Source organism: Hypanus sabinus, chromosome 7 (assembly GCF_030144855.1).
Source record: "Hypanus sabinus isolate sHypSab1 chromosome 7, sHypSab1.hap1, whole genome shotgun sequence".
Classification (NCBI taxonomy): Eukaryota; Metazoa; Chordata; class Chondrichthyes; order Myliobatiformes; family Dasyatidae; genus Hypanus; species Hypanus sabinus.
In genome coordinates, this window is record NC_082712.1 from 34977239 (window position 1) to 35000330 (window position 23092).

The 23092-nt window shown below is 39.9% G+C and overlaps 1 protein-coding gene across 1 annotated transcript in view; it reads right to left on the reverse strand.

Annotated features, from left to right (window-relative positions):
• Positions 1–11211: 11211 nt before the first annotated feature.
• The window catches only part of LOC132396482 (cardiomyopathy-associated protein 5-like), a 104896-nt gene continuing 93015 nt past the window's right edge, over positions 11212–23092 (reverse strand). Inside the window, exons 14-15 of the mRNA XM_059974023.1 lie at positions 21499–21672; positions 11212–15241 (exon numbers count right to left, since the gene is read on the reverse strand). Of these exons, the coding sequence (XP_059830006.1) occupies positions 14983–15241; positions 21499–21672 (433 nt within the window). The 3' untranslated portion in view covers positions 11212–14982. The remainder of the gene's footprint in view (positions 15242–21498; positions 21673–23092) is intronic.

Below are 23092 nucleotides of genomic sequence, written 5' to 3' on the forward strand. Positions count from 1 at the left end.
CAGGAAACATTTCTTTACAGAGAGAGTTGTAGACACATGGAACAAGCTACCTGGTTGTGTAATTGAAAGCAGTACCTTAGAGACTTTCAAATCTAAACTCAAGATAGTTATTTCAGCACCCTATGTGAATGGGAACTTGGCAAGTTTTGTAGGGCCGAATGGCCTGTTCTTGTCAAAAACTTTCTAATGTTCTAATTATTTCCTGTACCTGCAAACTGGGCTTTTATGAGTCGTGCAGTAAACAACCAGATGCCTTCTAGAGATGAGCATCCTCTCATCACTTAGACATTTTTAAAAATCTTTCCTGCCAAAATGGATAAGTTCACCTTTTCCCACATTGATTATACTCCATTTGTTGAAGCTTTTCCTCCTCAATGGCCTATTGTTCTTGTAGCCTCCTTACTTCCTCCTCATCTTCTTTTCTACCTGTCTTTATGTTGTAGGCAAATGGAGCAGTTCATGCACTCATTCATGCACCTTTATCAGTTCATTTGTATAAATTGTAAATTGCTGAAGTCCAGCATCGCACGTTGTAAACACGTGAATGAAATACGGACTACAGCTACATATAAAGTGTTTGACGGAAGAAGAAATAAGGAATACAAGCAAGGAGAAATAAAGGGATATATCCTTAATCACTATATGTGATTAAGAATATTGCTGTATGAGGATATATGATTTAAATTGTCTTCTTCTGTCTCGTAATTTCAATCTTTAAAAGGTTCTTCAAAGGACCTGGATAAAGGGAAAATTTTGAAATAAAGGCCAACTACTGACCGGCTGCGTCATGTCTGATATACGGGGTGGCAGTGGCGGTGGGGTGGGGGATCAGAAGAAGCTACAGAAAGTTGTACAGCTCCATAGTATCCAAGACATCTTCAGGGAGCGGTGTCTCAGAAAGGCGGCGTCCTTTATTAAGGACCCCAGCACCCAGTCATGCTTTTCCCATTTTTAACGTTGGGAAGGAGGCACAGGAGCCTGAAGGCACACACTCAGCGATTCAGGAACAGCTTCTTCCCCTCAGCCATCTGATTCCTAAATGGACTTTGAACCCATGGACACTATCTCACTTTTTTATTATTTGTTTTTGTACTGTTTTTAATTTAACTATTTAGTATACATATCTACTTACTGTAATTGATTCACTTATTTTTTTCCCCATTATTATGCATTGCACTGTACTGCTGCCACTAAGTTAACAAATTTCACGACACATGCTGGTGATATTAAACCTGATTCTAACTCTGAGTCTGATTCTGAATTATCCATTTGCTTTCTTCATTACTGCATTCTAACTTTTGGTCATTCATGTCCAAGTACATCTAAATCCCCCTGCAATGAAGAATTCTGTAGAATCTCTCGGTTTAAACAATGTACTCTTTTATTATTCCTATAATACCCCTTCACTATACTCAAATTTTGTCTAAACACTTAGCTGCTTCTCTTTGAAGATTTTTTTGTATCTTCCTCACAACAAGCCTTTCCTCCTGTCTCTGGATCATCAACAAGTTTGGCTTTATCTACGTCTAAGTTTGGACTGTAAAGAGTTGACACATTCTGATTTATGCACCTCTCCATTAGTTACAGATTACTAACTTCAAAGAGACCCGTTTACCCTGACCCTCTATTTTGTGTTAGTTAATCGTAGCAATGGACAGGCCCATGATGTGGTGCCGAACTAATTAAAACAATGACTCCTAATTCTCTTCCCTGCACATTGACCATATCCCTCCCTTCTCTGTATATTTATGTGCTTAAATTCTTCTCTGCTACCTGCAGCTACCACCGGTCCTGGCGGTGCACTTCAGTCACCCACCATTTTCAGTGTAATATAACAAAGTGGCTCAGACATTTCCTTTGTGTTTTCCCTTCTCACCTTAAAAACATCCCCTCAAGTACTAGAGGTTTCAATCCTGCTCTTGCCTCTCATAATGTTATAAACATCTATCAAATCTCACTGTAGCCTCAGCTGCTCTAGGGAAATCAGTCACAGCTTATCCTCCCAATCAGCACATGTCCTCCAAATCAGGCAGTATCCTGGAAAACAGCCTCTGTCCCCTCTCCTATCACATCCTTCCTATCATGAGGGGACCAGAATTGAATGGGATCTTCTATGTCTATATTGCATTTGCCCAACTTTTATTATTTTTGTTTGGAAATCCAGATGTATTACATTTATTAAAAAATATGAAAATCACTGTATAAAAACAGCTCAGATTGTCATGTATATCCAAGTAAGGATGGTGCATGATTTGATTTGGAACTGTAGGTGGGAAGCACATCTCTGGAAACAATCAAAAACCAGTTGTGACAGTAGGGTTCATGGAGCATCTGCTATTTTTGGTAATAAAATTATTCATTCTTTATCTAGGTGACCTTGCCAATGTTGCCAAGATTAATTTGTAAAGTAGATTTTTATTTTTTTAGACATGGTTGGAATTGTCATTTTATGAGTACCTTTGCCAGCTCACAATTTCTCCCATTCAATAATCAGGCAATTATACTCATCCATATCATGTGTCTCCAACTTTAGCCACTGCAGCTTAACTCTCAAAGACTTTACCCTGAATTCTGATTTGTTGTTTTATTTTTCATTCCGGTATTTTTATAGCTGCCTAGTGTATCCTTTACTATTTCTTGGCTAGGAAAGCAATTAAATAGACTGCTAAATCTTACATAGTTTCCAGTCTCGACTGCGCTCAGTCAGAAAGGAATCACATAAAGTCTGGTGCATAAGGTTAGGATTGTCAGGTTTCTCCACAGTGGGTATTCTGTCTGCAGACAGCTGAGAGCTTATAACAACTTGTTAAAAATGCAGGCCAGCCATGCAGAATATCCCCAAATACCCCTCTATGCCATACCTGTCATTCTATTTGTAGCTACCAAGAAACTGATGGTATGAAATGTACTGTTAAAAGCTTACTAGCCCGGACTTACAGAAGAATTCCAAATAAAACAATTTAATGACTCCTCAAAATGTCAGACAAATGAAATCTATATGTGCTTATAAAAATTCAGACTTGCAAAAATGTCACAGTAAAATGTAATTCCTTTAGAGCACTCTAATTACTATATTACATCAAAGACAATCAATTAAAGAGGAAGGCAAGAGTAACAGTGGAACCACCCTCATATCAGAAACATCTGGAAAATTAGTCGTTTTATTAAAATCCCATCAGGTAAAACAGGTGCTGTTTGTACTTCAGTTATCAGCCACAAACAGCAGGATGATCCCTAATCAAAGAGCCAGTGTTCATTAATTGGAAAGCGAAATAACACACAGAATAAAAGGAACAATTTTAACACTGGTTATTAAAAGACTCCCAGGGTTTGGTGTCAGATGAAGAGAATTTGTTATTGTGCAAAATCATGCAAAATCACCAGGATAATTTGGAACTGTTAAAAATCACCATTTTATTGCCCGCCTCATACGTATACTGGCACAGTCACTGTTCTACTGAATTTTCATATGCCCCCTGCATCTACCGAGAGGATTTCTCTTGCCAAGAGTCATTTTGTCACTTTATCATTTCCTGTCAGAGTACCCCTAGGTTCTGTAACTGGCATCACTTTATGTACATAAAATCAATAGTTCCATTAAATATCAGAGAACTGTATGCAATACATATAAATTCTTGAGTCTATTCATCAGTCTCTGTATATAAGCTGCTCTCAACTCTCAACAGTTGCTTGTGCATAATGTCTCATAGGATTGCTTTTATATTGATCACGGTTTTCCTGCTCATTGCGTTTTTTCATGCTGCGTAGGATCTGGAGCAACAATCACTTTGTTCTCCTTTACATTCATAAACTGGGGCATGACAATAAACAAGCTTGAATCTTGAATTTTAGGCCGTCATTTCTATTATTTTTGGAGAAGGCATTAAACCCACATTTATTACAATTATATACAATCCGTGTGCACATAACCAGAAAACTTAAACTGCTTTAAGTCTTTTTCTAATTTAGAAATTTTAACAACATCATTATATATATGTACGTTAACAGTTTCATTATAATGTATAAATGGGTGACTAGACTAAATAACAGACGGTTAAGTGGTCCCAAATTGATTCAGAGCCAATGTATTCATTAGCAGCAATGCTGCATATGTACTTGGTAGCGTCAGTTATGGTCCCACATACCACTGAGTCATCGATTTTCTGTGTGTAGGCAGCTTTCTTTGACTATTCATGAGACATTGACAACACAGGATCAAAACTGTTTTGATTGTACAGGAAGGTGGGGAGAACTCATTACTAATGAATGACAATAGGAGAGTGAAGGCAGGCTTATATGAAAATAATGTGGTTTGTCAGAAGAAAGGTTACAGTTTACAGTTTGTACAATGCAACTGGTCAGGCTTGAATAAGTTAATATGTAGTGGATGATTAGGACGACATATTGAATGTCCAAATTGCTTTCAATGCTTCTTTATGTTTTACCCCATCCTACAGGGTGAATTATAAAATCATCATCATTATGTGTCTTGTCATATGATGTAGGCGATCATGGTCTTTCAAAGACCATGATTCTTCTTGGCAAATTCATCTACAGAAGTGACTTGCTATTGCCTTCTTCTGGGCAGTGTCTTTACAAGATGGGTGACTCCAGCCATTATATATACTCTTCATAAACTGTCTGCCTGGCATCAGTGTTCGCATAACCAGGACTTGTGATATACAGCAGCTGCTCCCATGACTGGGGTACTAAGTAGGTGCTACACCTTGCCCAAGGGTGACCTGCAGGGCGAGCAGATGGAAGGATCACCTTACACCTCCTTTGGCAGAGACATATCTCCATCCCACCACCCAGAATTATAAAATAGCAATATTAAAAATAAACCATATGACATACTGGAGCAGATGGCATTTTACCAAGTCCTTTAAATTTCTTACCTCTACAGCATCAGTATTTTTTTTTTAACTGGTTTACATATCGTACATTTTTTTTGTGTGACATTTCCTTGCAATTATTCCTAATTTGGGCCAAATGCTCTGGATAACTGCTGAGAAAACAGATGGATAGCGTGCAAGATTTGGCCTACTCTGCATGTCAACACAACGAATGGCTCATAACATTGCCCTTGATGGATGCAGATCTTCAGCAGAACATTAGACATATTTGCTGGAACATCTATGCTGTTGTTTGACCACAATTTAATTGGGCAAATCTTTAAATGAAATGTTCAAGTACAAAAATATTAATTGGAGATTTTAGTGAAAAAAGCATGTAAATCCTGTCTGACAGTTGCACTATGACAATATAAAATGATGACATCTACTAGCATTTGTTGCAATTAAAATCAGCATAATTGTGCAAAACAAGAGTACAAGGAAAGACCTAAGCTACATGACCATCAGTGAACACTGCATTATGAAAAATAAACCCTTTTGCTGCCGTTCCTTACCCCTTCAAATTTCCTCTATTTTCTGACAGTGCAAAGGAGGTTACCCAGGAGACTGATGAAGGCAAGGTGGCAGATGTTCTCTGTATATTAAAGGTATTAACAGGGTCTTTAATGAGATAATTAAAGTGGAAGTTGACAGGTTCTTGTTAGGCTGTGAAAGGTGATGGGGAGAAGGCAGGAGAACAGGGTTGAGAGGGATAATAAATCACCCATGGTGGAATGGTTAAGCAGTCTCAATGGGCCAAACTGCTCCTATGTTGGCTAATCCAGATGTTTAAGGCACTAAAGGATCCAGAGCACATTTTCAGATTGGTTCTGAAATTTTCTGGGTGCTAGGAGGTTGAGGGTAATGGTGGAAGGAAATGTGAGACAAGTGGTATCTGCAGGGACTGGTGCTGGGACTTGTTTTGTTCATAATATATATAAATGATTTGGATAAGAAAGTAATACTGCAGACCACATGAGAATTCATGGAGCCATATTCAGCAAAAAAAGCTGTTTAAAGATACAGCAGGACATCGATCAGCTGGAAAATTGGCATGGAGTGGGAGCAGATGGAATTTAATCCAGACGAGTCTGAGGTAGTACTCTGTGGGAGGTTACAGATAGGACATGCAAAGTAAATGCCAAAGACCTACAGCATTGATCTACAGAGAGACCTCGAGATGCAAGCCCACAACTCCAGGGAAGTAGTGTGTAGGGTAGTGAAAAGCACATACAGTATGCTTGCCTACTGAGGTTGAGTTGAGCACAAGATTGGGCCTTCGCTCTCCTACTGTTGTTCATTAGTGACAAGTTCCGAGTAATCCCCATCTCCCTGTACAACCAAAGCAGTTGTGATCCAGTGCTTTCACTGCCTCGTAAACTGTCAAAGACAGCTGACTACACACAGAAAAACACCATAAGCACAAAATACTCTGCAGATGCTGGGCTCAAAGCAACACGTGCAACATGCTGGAGGAACTCAGCAGGTTGGGCAGCATCCGTAGAAACTAACAGTCAACGTTTCGGGCTGAGACCCTTTGTCAGGACTGAAGAGGGAGGGGGCAGGGGCCCCATCAGACGGTGGGGGAAGGGTGGGAAGGAGAAGGCTGGTAGGTGCCAGGTGAAAAACTAGTAAGGGGGAAGATCAAGAGGAAGCGGGGAGGGGATAGGGAGGAAAGGTGAAGAAGGAATGTAATGGGAAAGCACTATGGGTACTGATTTCAACTTCCAGTAATTCCCTCCCCCTCTCTTCCATCCTAGTTTCCCTCTGCCTCCTCCTCCAGCTGCCTATCACCTCCCTCATGGTTCCGCCTCCTTCTACTACCCATAGTGCTTTCCCCATACATTCCTTCTTCACCTTTCCTGCCTATCCCCTCCCTGCCTCCCCTCACCCACCCCTTGACCTTTCCCCTTACTAGTTTTTCACCTGGTACCTACCAGCCTTCTCCTTCCCACCCTCTCCCCACCTTCTTTATAGGACCCCTGCCCCCTCCCCCTTCAGTCCTGATGAAGGGTCTCGGCCCGAAACGTTGACTGTTCATTTCCATGGATGCTGCCTGACCAGCTGAGTAAAAAATATTGGTTAGTCCACATTTGGAATATGATGTACAATTATGGTCACCACACTACAAGAAAGATGTAGTAGCGATGGAGAGAATGCAGAGGAGATTTACTAGGATGTAGCCTGGAATAGAGAGCTTTTGATGTAAGGAGGGGTTAGGCAGGCTAAGTTTATGTTCACCTCGGGGTGATCCTATAGAGATTTACAAAATTATGAGGGCACAGATAGGATAAATAGTCCTAAATTTCTTCCAAAGGTAGGATAATATAAATTTAGAGGGTACGGGTTTAAGATGAGAGGGGAGAAATTTAAAGGAAATCTAAGGAGTAAGTTTTTCACACGGTGGTGGACACCTGAAACAAGCTGCTGGAAGAGTGAGTGAGGCAGACAACATTACAATGTTCATAAGGAAGGATACAGGCAAACACAATTAGTGTTCATAAGCATCACAATTAGTCTGGAGGGGTTTAGCCATAAAGACGTGCTTCTGTGCTACATGTTACTAGTTTACTATGATTCTATGAAAACATTACTTGACGCTTTTCCATACAAACAAAATATTTAATGATAGCTCATGAATTTATGGTAACCGCTGTATGAAGATCCTCCAAACCCTTCACCTCACACACAACTAACAAAGTATTATCCAGGTCCAGATATAGCAGAAGCCCACTAGCTTCATAGCTGGATGAACATGAAATGATAAATTTATCCCATAGTCTCCATACTTTGTGACAAACATGAACAGATTAGCACCCATTGATGATCACATTTTGGATCTTAAATGTTCAGCTTTGAAAATATGTTAATAGCAAAATCTGTAAGGTATATCTGGTTTTAAGATATTTTATAGATAAATTAAGCAAATTGAGTCAATGTTGCAATAACTGGAACAGAATTAACATAAATTACACTTGCAGAGTGTCTGTAACCTAGGTTCCTGCATGTTGTATCACATGTGATGCATGTGAATATATTGATTTATTAAAAAATGGGATTTGAAAAGATTGCAAATTATAATTAGCTTCATGTTCAAGGGAAGGCTGAGGACTTTCGGGAAATGATGCATACAAGAATTGTTAATAAAGTGAATAATGTTATTATGACACAAAAGGGCTGCGGATGCAGGGATCTGGAGCAAAATCAGACTGCTGGAGGAACTCAATGGGTCAGAAAGCATCTGTGGAGGAGAGCGGTAGTTGCCATTTCAGAAGTGCAAAGGGGAGATAGCTGTTAGTTAAGGAGGTGGAAATCAATCCAGGTGGATCCCAGTGAGGAGAGGATTATGGGCAGATAGATCCAGTTAGGGGAGGGAAGGCTGGAGACAGCAACAAAGCTAGGAAGTAATTAAGAGAGACAACAAAATGGTGGTATATAGAGAGTGAAAACAGGGAAGAGTGACACTAGGCAAACGGGAACAGTAGAAGACTGAATGTGGTAAGGAACTAAGTGGATAGATTGTGGGTGATAAGCAAATGGGGGCGGGGGTGGGGGGGGGAATAAAATCACCCCTGTTTTGTCGATAGTTTAGCACTGAGAACTTAATACTGGAGAACTGAAATTGAATTTGCCAATTTTTGTGGAAATGCATGTGTTTCCCAAGTGGCCAACCTTGGGAGTGAACAATGCAGTGAGCATGTTTGAAATGACTGTCTGAAATTCCCACATTACTAGTGAGCAGACTGATTAAGTTGGCATCACTGGTTATCTCAGTCATCAGCAGGCCCAGGGTTTTGGTCATTAGCACAGCTTATGCTAGTGATTCCGCTGCTTCATCTGCACTGGCAAAATACATCGCACCTCCCCTCATTCTGACCTCCAGAATTCCACTGCCACAAGTTCTAAAAGAAAAACGATGGGCAGATACAAGACACAGTATTGGAGAGAAGGATGTCGAAATGCTGTATATACTGAAATCTTGAAAGCCATCTACCAATTAAAACTTCACTTCTCTCATGACTGGTGTAATAAATAGAATGAGTTATTAATTATCAGTTCAGTTCTAAATTACTAGTAAATTCCTTGTACTACCCTTTCCTGAAGAACCACTCAAAATATTTTCAATGTACTTGCAGATGTATTAAAGAAACAACTCCAATCACAGGACGGCCTAAATCTTTATTTCTCAGTCTCTCTCCCACTCTACCCTGTATTTGATCTGTTATATCATTTCAGTGAAGTCCAACATTAGCTTACGAAGCAATATTTCATTTTCTCAGTAAGTACTGTTACGTACCCCGTAACTGGGTCACTTACCAGCAAAGATAGAGAGGTCCGTTGAAGTCTGATGGTACTTTTTTTTAAACAATATTTATTGATAAAAATACACAAAAATAATATCAATGCAAACATACAGATAATAAACGTTGTCAATACTAAATCTAAAAGCGCGGGTATAATAATAATCACTAAGAAATAGCTCAATCGTTGTCTAGGGGATAATGTATTGTCTGATGGAAATATAAAAGTCACTCAAGTTCATGCAGGCTGCAGCCTTTGGTTGGAGTCAAGAGAGAGAGTTTAAAACTTGCCCATTCCTTTTATGATGTCAATCCTTCAAGAGTCGTTGGGGCTGGTTTCTCCTTTGTTTTAGCTAAAGCCATTCTTCTGTGGTTAGGCCCACCAATTCTGAGGCAAATGGAAAAGGATGCACGTGGGCTTTCCACCGGCTGACACTATTACGCTGTTACAGGATTTCTAGTGCTTCTTCTGGTGTGTCTAAAGGGGCTGCTCCCCAGACCCTCTTTTATCCTGACTCACAGGGTCTCAGATGTCAATCAGGTTGGAAGGATGCCTCCCCTCAACCAGCCCACTTTTGGTCATTCCCTGAGGGCTTCAAATAAATAGCACAGTACTCAAAACACAATTCCATCTCCAAGAGACAATGGCCGTTTCCCGTGGCTTTGTATCATTGAGGGGCCAGGACATTCCAAACGTCTCTCTCTCTCATTTCCTGGGTCTCCTGACCTGAATTAATAGCGATCTTGCGATTCTCAAAAAGGAGGGGGCTACTTTGTACCCTTCGGCCCCTCAGTGTTGGAGCACAGGCGTTACAGTATATTATAATCCTTGAACAACATTAAATTGAACCAATTCAGATAACTAGCTTTTCCAGCCTGTAACGGACTAGCCAATAGTAACAATAAGTCTTCAATCTGCAAAATTAACTCCATTATTCAGGGTGCTGACTTGCTCGTTAATTCCAATGTTCCCTTTTGCATCAAGTTAGCTTCAACTACTTTGTTCTAGCTCTCATAATTTCACCATAATTGTTCTCTTAGTTTTACGATAATTGTTCTATCTCTATCATAGTTTCACCATAATTGTTCTATCTGTTAGTTTTACGATAATTGTTCTCTCTCATAGTTTCACAATAATTGTTCTCTTAGTTTTATGATAATTGTCCTCTCTCAGTTTCACCATAATTGTTCTCTTAGTTTTACGATAATTGTTCTCTCTCATAGTTTCACAATCGTTCTCTTAGTTTTACAATAATAGTTCTATCTGTTAGTTTTACGATAATTGTTCTATCTCTCATAGTTTCACAATCGTTCTCTTAGTTTTACAATAATAGTTCTATCTGTTAGTTTTACGATAATTGTTCTATCTCTATCATAGTTTCATGATTGATTTGTCTCTCCTCTATCCCCAGTCATCTTTTTCTTTTTATTTCTCCAGATGTAGATCTTTGTTGCCTTCTCTCAGCTGGCATCACAACTGGTTTATTCGTTCTTTCTCTTGATCTTTGCCTTTTCACAGACATCTCCCCCCCCCCCACACCCACAGAACATAAAATTTTCTTTCCCAGTTTTGACGAAGGTTATTGACCTGTATAAATGCCATTATAGTACTACTGATCACCGATAGGGGTTCAATTCCTGCTGTTGTCTGTAAGGAGTTTGTACTTCTTCCCTATGACCACGTCGGTTTCCTTCCATATTCCAAAGACGTACGGAGAGGGTTAGTGAGTTGTGGACTTACTGTGTTGCCGCTGGAAGCATGGTGACACTCACGGGCTGCCTAGCACAATCCTCGCTAACTTTATTTGCCGCAAACAACACATTTTGCTGTATGCTTCAATGTTTTGCTGTACAAATCAAGCTAATCTTTAACTCTGAGTCTCTATCTAAACTCGTTGCCTGATCTTTCAGTAATTCCAGCATTTTTCTTTTTCCCTGTGCAAAAATCAAATTCAGTTTGCCGTATTTCAATTAATACTCAGTTACAAACAAAATAAAGACGCCATATTTTTGAAACTTAAACTACTTTATTTTACTGTTTATATATGTAAATAGCATAATTTACAGTAATCAAAGAGAACAGCTTACATTTCTTTCTAGAAAGGCAAAAGGAAAGTATATCCAGTCATTTGCACACATGGTTTATTATCAATAGGAAGTTCATTATCCAAATCCTTAACAATCTGTGTAAACTTTATGCCAGGAGCCGAAAGAGATCCCATTTTGTGAGAGTAAGTTCAGATTCATGATCTCTATAACCAATCAAAGATTGATTCAGTACACTTACCGTTAAGGTTTCTTTCAGTAAGGAGCTCACTTAAGGAACCTCACTTGACTTAATTTCTATGGTGAATTAAGTTTTGTAAGTATTTCATAAACATTAGAGGCACTGATTTGTTTTAAAGGCCCAATTTATGTTGCAATCTTAGAACCTAGATGAAGGGATAGTTGGTGAATAACGCAATGGAGCCATTATCAATATAAATTGTTTATTAATTATCTCCTATGTTTTTTCTATTAGCTGCATTGTTGTATTTACGATACCAGAATTTTAAAATTTCATCAGTGTAGATGATGTTCCTTTTTGTGCCCTGTGGCGCATTGCGCAGCTTTTTTTTTGCCGTTTCCTTAGCATTTGTCTGCTTTCTATGAGACTGAGTTGCTAGCTTGACCCTCAACACAGCAGGGATGGGAAGTGTGCAAGGAACTAGTCGGATTCAAACCCAGACGATTCTCTTCAAAGTCATGTGTGGATGTCACTACACCAGCTGGCTAGTATAGATGTTCCAACATCTGTTTTCTTTTGACTCTTAGGCAATTATACAAAGGCTAAAACTAAAGATTAATATCTTTTCATTCCTGTGCTAGAAAAAAAGATATTTAAAAAATTTCTATGATAATTTAATGAAATTATCCATTAATCTTTCTCTCTATACCAATATTCTCAAATTCCTCCTGGCATTTGATATAACACAGAGTGGTTATAATACCCACATTAAGGGGTATTCAGCTCAATAGGTTTTTTTTTAGCTGCAATGCATAGCATTGACATATGACTACTTTCAGCTTCATTTTTATGAAATAAAATATAAATTAAAATAAATAAATTCATAGCAGAAAACACAATTGATAGTTAATCACCTAACAATTTATTGCACCTTCTAAGAACAGTGTTTTTAAATGTATTCTTTCACATGATGTGTACATCATTGGCAACACCAGTGTTTATTGTCCATCCCTAGGTGCCTCTGATTGGTTGAGATAGTGATGATTCAACACACTTGCTGATCTCAGTCATGCAAAGATCAGAACAAATAAGGATGGTGGATTTCCTCTGAATGACACAGGTGAACCAGATGAGTTTTTACAACAATCCAGTAGTTTCAAAAGCCTACAATTACCAAAACTAGCATATTTTAATAAAAATAGACCCCAGCTTTATTTAATTACTTGATTTTAAATTCTTGATTTGCCAAAATGTGTTTTGAACTATTTCACTAGATCAATGGCATTAAAACTTGGCAGCTAATCCAGTAACTGAATTAATATATCTTACACATTTAATGCAGACACTTACAAAACTAGTTCTATAATCCCCATCACAATATTCTTTCATTAAACCTCAAAAAATTCTTAGTAAGAGCTGTACAAGCCTTTAATCACAAATGAAAAATGGATCAGTAAAATCTTTTCAGCCATTCTATCTTATCCATTCAGAAAAAGAAACCTTATCACAGCACCTAACACATACTGAAATAATCACAAGGTTGTTTGCCTCCATTATTTTTCTCACATCCATTTCACAATAAGTCCTAAACTTATAATTTAATAGTTTCTATCAATCAAGGTCTCAGATTATGATTCTTATGATTCTCCTGCAAAGTTAGATAATCTGTTTTGTGAATTGCTGGCATTAATGGGCATAACCGGAAAGAAGCTCACTCCTCTCTTTCTGAAATTCATTTTAGTTGCAGTTGTTGTTTTCCTCCATTGATGGTTTCAATGGCACCAGCTTTTTGAGGTGGAGTATAACATATTACCATTACTATAAAGCTGGCTCATGGATGAATTTACAGGGTGTCTCACCAAAATGGCAGAATTTTAGTATGACATAATTTTACTTATACTTCCATGGCCTTTAAATTGTTTTATTTGCCTTCCTAACCTACAAATCCAGCCCAGATTATCTTAATTTACATAAAAGGTTCAATTAAACTAAAAGGATTGAAAAACACTGAAACCTACAATTGTCTTTACCTCTGACAGACAATAATCGCAGTTTCACAGAATCAAAAAATAGCTTTTGTTTCTTTACTTGATGACAAGGAATTCATGCCAATGAAAAAAAAAGGTATGATTTCCACTCATGAGTTGAAATTAACAGTAATATAAAGTACCCGTACATGCCACAAACATGGTAAGATATAACAGCTCCCTCTCTGGTAAATTTCATATCAAATTGTCCTGTATGACATGCCACTTTTTTTTATATAAAAGAGTATCCACAATAGAGCATGTTAAGTATCAGTTTGGCATGTGTAAAAATGCAATTGTTTTAATTTTCAGATTTCTCAATTAAAGTAATACAAAAGGTTTCTACAAGAAAAAAATTCTTGTGTGTCACATATATTACATAACAATACGTAAAACAAGCATGTTGCTGTCAAATGATATCCTCAAAAGCTGTTTATGTAAGAACACTATTTTAAGATGATTCTCTGGGAGATTGGACTGGACTAATTTATCACAAAGGAGCATAAGTAGAACCTCAAGAAATTTGGAATTTTCAAGGGAGTCTGGTTAATAGGCAACCCGCTATTAGGCAATGCTGTAGTTGTGTTGTTGATGTTCTAACTACTGCATGATCGGGTCTCATGTCATGACTTTCAATGTCATAATTTTGAATTTCACTGACATCTTTCCCAAACATCTTCCAAATCTACAAAGAAGGTATATCCAGCAGAATGATAAATTAGTCAATTAAACCACAGTATGTATGATCATTTATATCCAATTATATATTATCAGAACTTATACTTTTATTTGCACAGGTCTACAACAAAAATAGTTGCAGTGTGAAAAGACAACCTTTTATGTTAAATAATTTGGAATATCATTAAACACCCAGACAGCAGTGTTATTTTAACAAACCTGCAGTATCAGGGATACACTACTGGTAGATATCAAACAATACCTGAAGATATTTTTCACCCTTTAGTAAGCATGATGAATATCAAAACATCATTTAATGTACATTTTAAAATCCCTAAAATTATTTAGCTCTTAAGCACAACCATTTGGGCACACTTAAATGGGTTGAATGGCTTAAATCTGTTCCTCTGTCTTATGGTCTATGGTTTGTCAATTGAATATATTTATTGGATTAAACTGGGAGATTTTTTCCAATAAATTCCAAAGAAGGATTCCACTGAAACTGAATGATTACCATCTTTCTGTTACCCAACCAGCTTCAACGTAAGGAAATAACACTAAGAAATAGCAATTCCCACGCAGCAGTGTCCATTGTTGATTGGATCTACTGGAAGCTTTATTGCACTGTGAATAAAATGGAACATATTTCTCCTCTAAATTATTTCAGCATCTTTAATGATACCGTAGAGCTGAACTGTGAATAATCCTTCACAATGAGTTATGAATATCTTGAATTTGTTGAGACAGATATAGCTGCTGCTTTTGTGTATCAGGTTAAGTTTGGGATATGAAAATCAAAAACTAAAACAGTTGAAAGACTTGAACAACTGAAGTCTCTGATAGCATGAAAATGTTTAGCATTTGCTGCATTTAGCAAACTTGGGTAATTCAATTCCTGTACACACAGACAGAAATCCAGGCTTCTCAACTACAAAGGCAGGGTAGATGAAATCAGTAAATTGGTGCCTGAAGGTATGAAGTAACTGTCCATTGTGGGCATTGAAGAACAACAATTGGCCACTGTCACAGTCCACAAAAACACCAACGCTTGTTGGGAATTCTGTGAGAAGGACATCATGTGATGTACTGTTGTGAAGAAATTCATATCTGTGCCTATTTAGAAAAAACAGGAATGTTAATGAGGTAATAAAATGAATGCAAGGACAAGATAAAATTAAGCAACAAGCTCAAAGAATATGTTCGGTGTTAACATCAGTTATTATGAACTCATCAACCAACTCAAAATAAAATTCAACTGCTGAATGTCAATCAATGCTTGCAAGAAAACTATGTTTTTCAGTTAAGGGGTTTTGCTGCAAGGAAACAATTGAGATCAGTCAAATTACTGTAATCACAATTTTTTTAAAAAGCCCTTAAGTACATTAGAAAAGGCTCAGTGTGACAGCAATCCTACCTGTTTATATGATTAAAGTTGAAGTAGTGTGTATGTATGAAGCTACACTGAGGTAATGAACCATTGAATACCTTACTGCAATGGACAGCCAGCCAAATCATCATCAGTGATCCCTCGAGTATTGATCATCAGTGATCCCCTCAAGTGTTGATCACTGGTGATCCACTCAAGGTGACCAACAGAGTTCTGCAGGGATCTGTTCTGCAAACCCTCCTCTGAGATTTTTACAAATGACCTGGATGAAGAAGTACAAGGGTGGGTTAGTAAGTTTGCTGATGACACGAAGGTTGGGAGTGTTGTCAATAGTCTGGAGAGTTGTCAAAAGGTTGCAACGGGACAGCGATAAGATGCAAAACTGGGCTGAGAAGTGGCAGTTGGAGTTCAACCTGGATAAATGTGAAGTGGTTCATTTCAGTAGGTCAAATTTGAAGACAGAATATAATATTAATGATAAGACTCTTGGCAGTGTGGAGGATCTGAGAGATCTTGGGGTTTATGTCCACAGTGTTGTTAAGAAGGCGTATGGTATGTTGGCCTTCATCAACCATGGGGTTGAGTTCAAGAACTGTGAGGTAATGTTACAGCTATATAAGATCTTAATTAGACCCCACTTTTAGTACTGTATTTAGTTCTGGTCACCTCATTACAGGAAGGATGTGGATGCTATAAAGAAAGTGCAGAGGATATTTACAAAGATGTTGTCTGGATTGGGGAGCATGCCTTATGAGAATAGGTGAGTGAACTTGGCCTTTTCTCCTTGAGCAACAGAGGATGAGAGGTGACCTGATGGAGGTATATAAGATAATGAGAGGCACTGGTGGTGCAGTTAGCCAGAGGCTTTTTCCTAGGGCTGATGTGGCTAACATGAGGGGGCATAGCTTTAAGGTGCTTGGAAGTAGGTACCGAGGGGATGTCAGGGGTAAGTTTTCACACAGAGTGGTGGGTGTGTGCAATGCACTGCCAGCGAAGGTGGGACAGGCGAATACAATAAGGTCTTTTAAGAGCCTCCTAGATAGGTAGGTGGAGCTTAGAAAAATAGAGGGCTGGGCACTAGGGAAATTCTAGGGAGATTCTAAAGCAGGTTACATGGTCAGCAGAACATTGTGGGGCAAAGGGCCTGTAATGTACGGTACTGTAGATTTCTATGTTTAAAACTGTCAATAATATAATAACTACCAACTTAACAAATCGGTTTAAACTGGCGATGTGCTATTGTCCTGATGTGCAAAAGCACCACTTAAATGAACGGTACAACCAGAAGAGAGTTGGATTTGATCGCTGGTGTCTGCAGGTTTTAAATGATCTCTGCAAAGGAGCCAGAAAGACTGCGGCAATTGGATTTATGTAACTAGTGCATCAATCACTTATCATTCCTGTTCTTGATCATGAACTTTCTGCTAGAGGGTGAATATCACAGGAACATAGAAAACCTACAGCACAATACAGGCCCTTTGGCCCACAATGCTGTGCCGAACACGTCCTTACCTTAGAAATTACCTAGGGTTACCCATAGCCCTCTATTTTCCTAAGCTCAATGTAGCCATCCAGGAGTCTCTTAAAAGACCCTATCGTTTCTGCCTCCACCACCATCACTGGCAGCCCATTCCACACTCGCACCACAAAAAACTTACCCCTGACATCTCCTCTGTACTTACTTCCAAGCACCTTAAAACTGTGCCCTCTCATGCTAGCCATTTCAGGCCTGGGAAAAAGCCTCTGACTGTCCACATGATCAATGCTTCATCATCTTGTACACCTCTATCAGATCACCACTCGTCCTCCGTCATTCCAAGGAGAAAAGGCCAAGTTCACTTAACCTATTCTCATAAGGCATGCTCCCCAATCCAGGCAACATCTTTGTAAATCTCCTCTGCACCCTTGCTATGGTTTCCACACCCTTCCTGTAGTGAGGCAACCAGAACCGAATACAGTACTCCAAGTGGGGTCTGACCAGGGTTCTATATAGCTGCAACATTAACTCTCAGCTCTTAAACTCAATCCCACAACTGATGAAGGCCAATACACCATATGCCTTCTTAACCACAGAATCAACCTGCGCAAGAGCTTTGAGTGTCCTATGGACTTGGACCCCAAGATCCCTCTGATCCTCCACACTGCCAAAAGTCTTACCATTAATACTATATTCTGTCATCATATTTGACCTTCCAAAATTAACCCCTCACACTTACCTGGGTTGAACTCCATCTGCCACTTCTTAGCCCAGTTTTGCATCCTATCAATGTCCCACTGTAACCTCTGACAGCCCTCCACACTATCCACAACACCCCCAACCTTTGTGTCATCAGCAAATTTACTAACCCATCCCTCCACTTCCTCATCCAGGTTATTTATAAAAATCACAAAGAGTAGGAGTCCCAGAACAGATCCTGAGGCACACCACTGGTCGCTGACCTCCATGCAGAATATGACCCATCTACAACCAATCTTTGCCTTCTGTAAGCAAGCAAATTCTGAATCCACAAAGCAAGGTCCCCTTGGATCCCATGCCTCCTTACTTGCTTAATAAGCCTTGAATGGGGTACCTTATCAAATGCCTTGTGAAATCCATATACACTACATCTACTACTCTATCTTCATCAATGTGTTCGGTCACATCCTCATAAAATTCAATCAGGCTCGTAAGGCACTACCTGCCTTTGACAAAGCCATGCTGACTATTCCTTACCATATTATGCCTTTCCAAACATCGATACATGTGGGATGGTCAAGTATTCAACTTGGCTGTGAATCTTCCCTCCCAAGCCTAGCTGAAGCTAAGGAATTAGCTACACATGTGAGCAGCAAATCAAGCTGGCTGTTCTATTACTTGATGGATGCATATCAATGTAATGAATGTGTTAACCTGCTCAAAATCAGTAATATAGTAAATGATTGTATCGTCTATGGAGTTCCTGAGTGTAGAGTCAACGGAGCACCACAGCACAGAAACAGGCCCTTTGGCCCATCTAGTCCATGCAGAACTATTAATCTGCCTAGTCCCATTGATCTGCATCTGGACCACAGTCCTCCATACCCCTACCATCCATGAGCTTATCCAAACTTCTCTTAAATGCTGAAACAGAACCACTTAGAAGCACATTCATCACTTCTGCAGGCTCATTCCACACTCTCATCACCATCTCAGTGAATATGTTCCCTCTCGTGTTCTCCTTAAACATTTTACCTTTCACCCTTAGCACAAGGGTTTCAATCAACCTCAGTGGAAGAAGCTGTTTCACATTTACCCTATCTATACACCTCATAATTTTCTATACCTAACAGATGTACCTATAATCGAGCAGCAAAATGATATAGTAGACTATAATGTTAAATACAATCTTATAATATTAAGACTAAAGTGGAATTTAATGCATTGTGTTTTACATTAGCTGAGAAGGGAATGGGCTTGTAGGACAAAATTTTCATCCCATATGATTTAAAACAAAATCTTTTAAATGCTATTTCTTGTTTCATGTTGGATATCTGCTTTATCCATGCTTGCAAATACAGTAGGTTCATGGGGTAGCCCATCCACTTCAAGCTCTGATGTGTTGTGCATTCAGAGATGCTCTTCCGTACACCACTGTTGTAACCCATGCTTATTTGAGATACCGTCGCCTTCCTGTCAGCTTGAACCAGTCTGACCATTCTCCTTTGATCTCTCTCATTGACAAGACATTTTAAATGAAGTAGAATGCTGCCATGCTTTCTTCATAATTGCACTTGTGTGTTGGGCCCAGGACAGGTGACAGCATGATTCCAAATGGAGGAATTAAGCTCAGACCAAACTTCCACAGAAAGGTAGCTTTTGATTAGCTCACAGAACTGCCGCTAACTGGATTTTTTTATTTGTTTATCGCACAATTCTATGTAAACTAGAATATTATCCATAAAAATCCCAGGAGATTAGCAGTTTCTGAGATACTCAAGCCAACCAGTCTGGCACCAAAAATTATTCCACAGCCTAACTCACTTAGATCAGATTCCTTCTTCATTCTGACATTTGGCCTGAACGCACAATAAACCTCTTGACCATGGCTGCATGCTTTTATGCCTTGAGTTGTTGCCACACGATAGTGTTACGTACCCGTGGGTATTTTGTATTTGTCACATGACAGTGGTTTTGAAGCTATACTGGACTTAAGGTAGTGGTCTTGTGATGGTGGTGTGATGTCATTTTCCTGCCAGTAGAGGTCATGTGACAGGTTTTTTTTTACAGGGTATAAAAGGAGGACCCCTTCCTGTGAGGAGGGGCAGTTCGTGGCTGGATTTGCCAGTTTGACTCCATGCCAGTGCATGGTCCAATATTATGACGCAGTTTGGTTGAAAGATGGAGTTTTATTTAATGCCTGCAGTTTAAAAGGTCATTGCCGGCAGTTTCTTTATAATACTGCCAGTTAAAAATCAGTGGAGAGTGAAGATCGGAGTTCGGGAGCTAAAACAGCGAGGAAAGTCGATTTCGACAGTGAAACAGGTTCGACCTTGTTTGATCCTCATTCGGAAGGAATTCGTTGACTGTGCTCGTGTTAATCCCTGCGAAATATAGCAGAAAGGATTGGGTACCTTGTTGTAAAGGAAAGGTCAGTGCCTTTAAGCCATTTCATTTTCATCTTCGTAAATTCTTCGGGGAAAAGTAGTTCAACTGGGAACCATAGCAACACGACGTGAAAGAGAATTTAAATCGTCTAAAAAGTCTCTCCTTTAATGGACTGTAAGCATTTTGAACTTTTGCAGTACTACTTTGAAGAACTGTTTTTGCAACATCACTTTAAGAACTGTAAGCTTCATTGCTTTAAGAACTGTTTAAGCTGCCACACAGCAGCTGATTTCTGGTTATGTTAGTGGTTTGTTTACTTTTGAGGGGGGTTTGCTTTTCAGTGTTTAATAAATGTTTTATTTGTTATAAAAACCCCTGCCTCACTTATATATTTATTGTTGCTGAATCCGTAACAATAGCTAATTAGCTATTTGCATTCATGAGCAGGTGTAGAGGAGTACATAATAAAGTAGCCATTGGGTGTACAGTATATTACTGATATTCTTCTCCAACACAAGGGCTCTGCATTCCCATGATCTTCCACAGTGACCACAAAGCCCCATGTGAGACTAATCAAAAGCTATCTTTCTGTGGAAGTTTGGTCTGAGCTTAATTCTTCCATATGGAATCATGCTGTCACCTGTCCTGAGCCCAGCACACAAGTGCAATAACGATGAAAGCATGGCAGTGCTCTACTTCCTTAGGAGTTTGTGAAGGTTCAGCATGAGTTCTCAAACTCTGACCAATTTCTATAGATGTGTGGTGGAGAGTATATTGACTGTCTGCATCACAGCCTGATATGGAAACACCAATGCCCTTGAATGGAAAATCCTACAAAACGTTGTGGATATAGCTCAGTCCATCATGGGTAAAGAACCTCCTGATCTTTGCGCACATCTACATGAAGCGTTGTCGCAGGAAATCAGCATCCATTATCAAGGACCCCCACTACCCATGCTCGCTTCTCACTTCTGCCATCAAGGAGGCACAGGAACCTCCGAAATCACACCACCAGGTTCAGGAACAATTAATACCCTTCAACAATCAAGCTCTTGAACCAAAGGGGAGAACCTCATTCAACTTCACTTGCCCCATCATTGAAACATTCCCACAACCCATGGACTCACTTTCAAGGACTCTTCATCTCATGTTCTCTATATTTATTGATTATTTGTTACTATTATTCTTTCTTTTGTATTTGCATAGTTTGTTGACTTTTGCACACTGGCTGAACGCCCAAGTTGGTGCAGTCTTTCACTGATTCTGTTATGGTTATTATCCATTTACTGAGTAGGCCTGCAAGAAAATGGGTCATATATGGTGACATATATGTACTTTGATAATAAATTTACTTTGAACTTTGAAGTAGAATAGCCCCTGAATCCCACTATTGTGTAGTAAATAAAGGACAGCTCATACCCTGCTGCAGTTGCATAGTATCGCATGCACCACGATTTGTTACTTCTCCCCAACGAACAGTTTCTTGTGCTAGGATACGTTACTCCAATCCTGTAGGCTTCACACCGGTCAACTGTTACTTCCCAGTAGTGTTGACCCCGAGGAGGCAACGCTTCTCCAAGAACAGAACAGCACCTGCAGAGAGAGCATGGTCACACAGAGATAATAATTTACAAGATAGCAATGCAATCCACATGACAAACCTGTACTGTCTTTGTTGCCTATTATAACTGGGAGACTGATTCAGATCATTGGTGAAAACAACATCTCCCTCAATGTCGCAAAAACAAAGGAGCTGGTTGTGGATTCCAGGAAGACTGGAGATGGGCTAACCCCTATTGATATCAATGGATCTGGGGTCAAGAGAGTGAACAGCTTCAAGTTCACACGTACGAACAAGCTGGATGAACTCAGCAGGTCAGGCAGCATCCGTTGAAAGGAGCAGTCAATGTTTCAGGTTGAGACCCTTCGTCAGGACTGAAGGAGGAGGGAGCAGGGCCCTATAAAGAAGGTGGGGGGAGGGTGGAAAGGTCCCAGGTGAAAAACCAATCAGAGGAAAGATCAAGGGGTGGGGGAGGGGATAGGCCGGAGAGGTAAAGAAGGAATGTAAGGGGAAAGCACGATGGGTAGTAGAAGGTAGAATCATAAGAGAGGTGATAGGCAGCTGGAAGAGGAGGCGGAGTGGAACTGGGATGGAGGAAGGTAGGGGGAGGGAATTACCGGAATTTGGAGAATTCAATGTTCATGCCAAGGGGCTGGAGACTACCCAGACGGTATATGAGGTGTTGCTCCTCCAACCTGAGTTTGACCTCATCATGGCAGTAGAGGAAGCCATGTATGGACATAACTAAATGGGAATGTGACGCAGAGTTGAAATGGATGGCAACTGGAAGATCCTGTCTGTTGTAGCAGACGGAGCGGAGTTGCTTAACGAAGTGGTCCCCCAATCTGCGTAAGGTCTCGCCGATGCAGAGGAGGCCGCACCGGGAGCACCAGATGCAATAGATTACCCCAACAGACTCACAAGTGAAGTGTTGCCTCACCTGGAAGGACTGTTTGGGGCCCTGAATAGTGGTAAGAGAGGAGGTGTAGGAACAGGTATAGCACTTACACTTGCAGGGATAAGTGCCAGGTGGGAGATCTGTGGGGAGGGACATGTGGACCAGGTAGTTGCGGAGGGAATGATCCCTACGAAAAGCAGAGAGGGGTAGAGAGGGAAAGATGTGCTTAGTGGTGGGGTCCTATTGAAGGTGGCGGAAGTTGCAGAGGATAATATGCTGGATCTGGAGGCTGGTGGGGTGGTAGGTGAGGACAAGGGGAACACGGTCTCTGTTGTGGTGACAGGAGGATATGGGGTGAGGGCCAAAGTGCGGGAAATGGAGGAGATGCAGTTGAGGGCATCATTGATGACGGCAGAAGGGAAACCACAATTCTTAAAGAAAGAGGACATTTGAGATGTCCTGGAACGGAAAGCCTCATCCCGGGAGCAGATGCAGCGGAGGTGGAGGAATTGGGAATAGGAAGTAGCATTTTTTACAGTTGGCAGGGTGGGAAG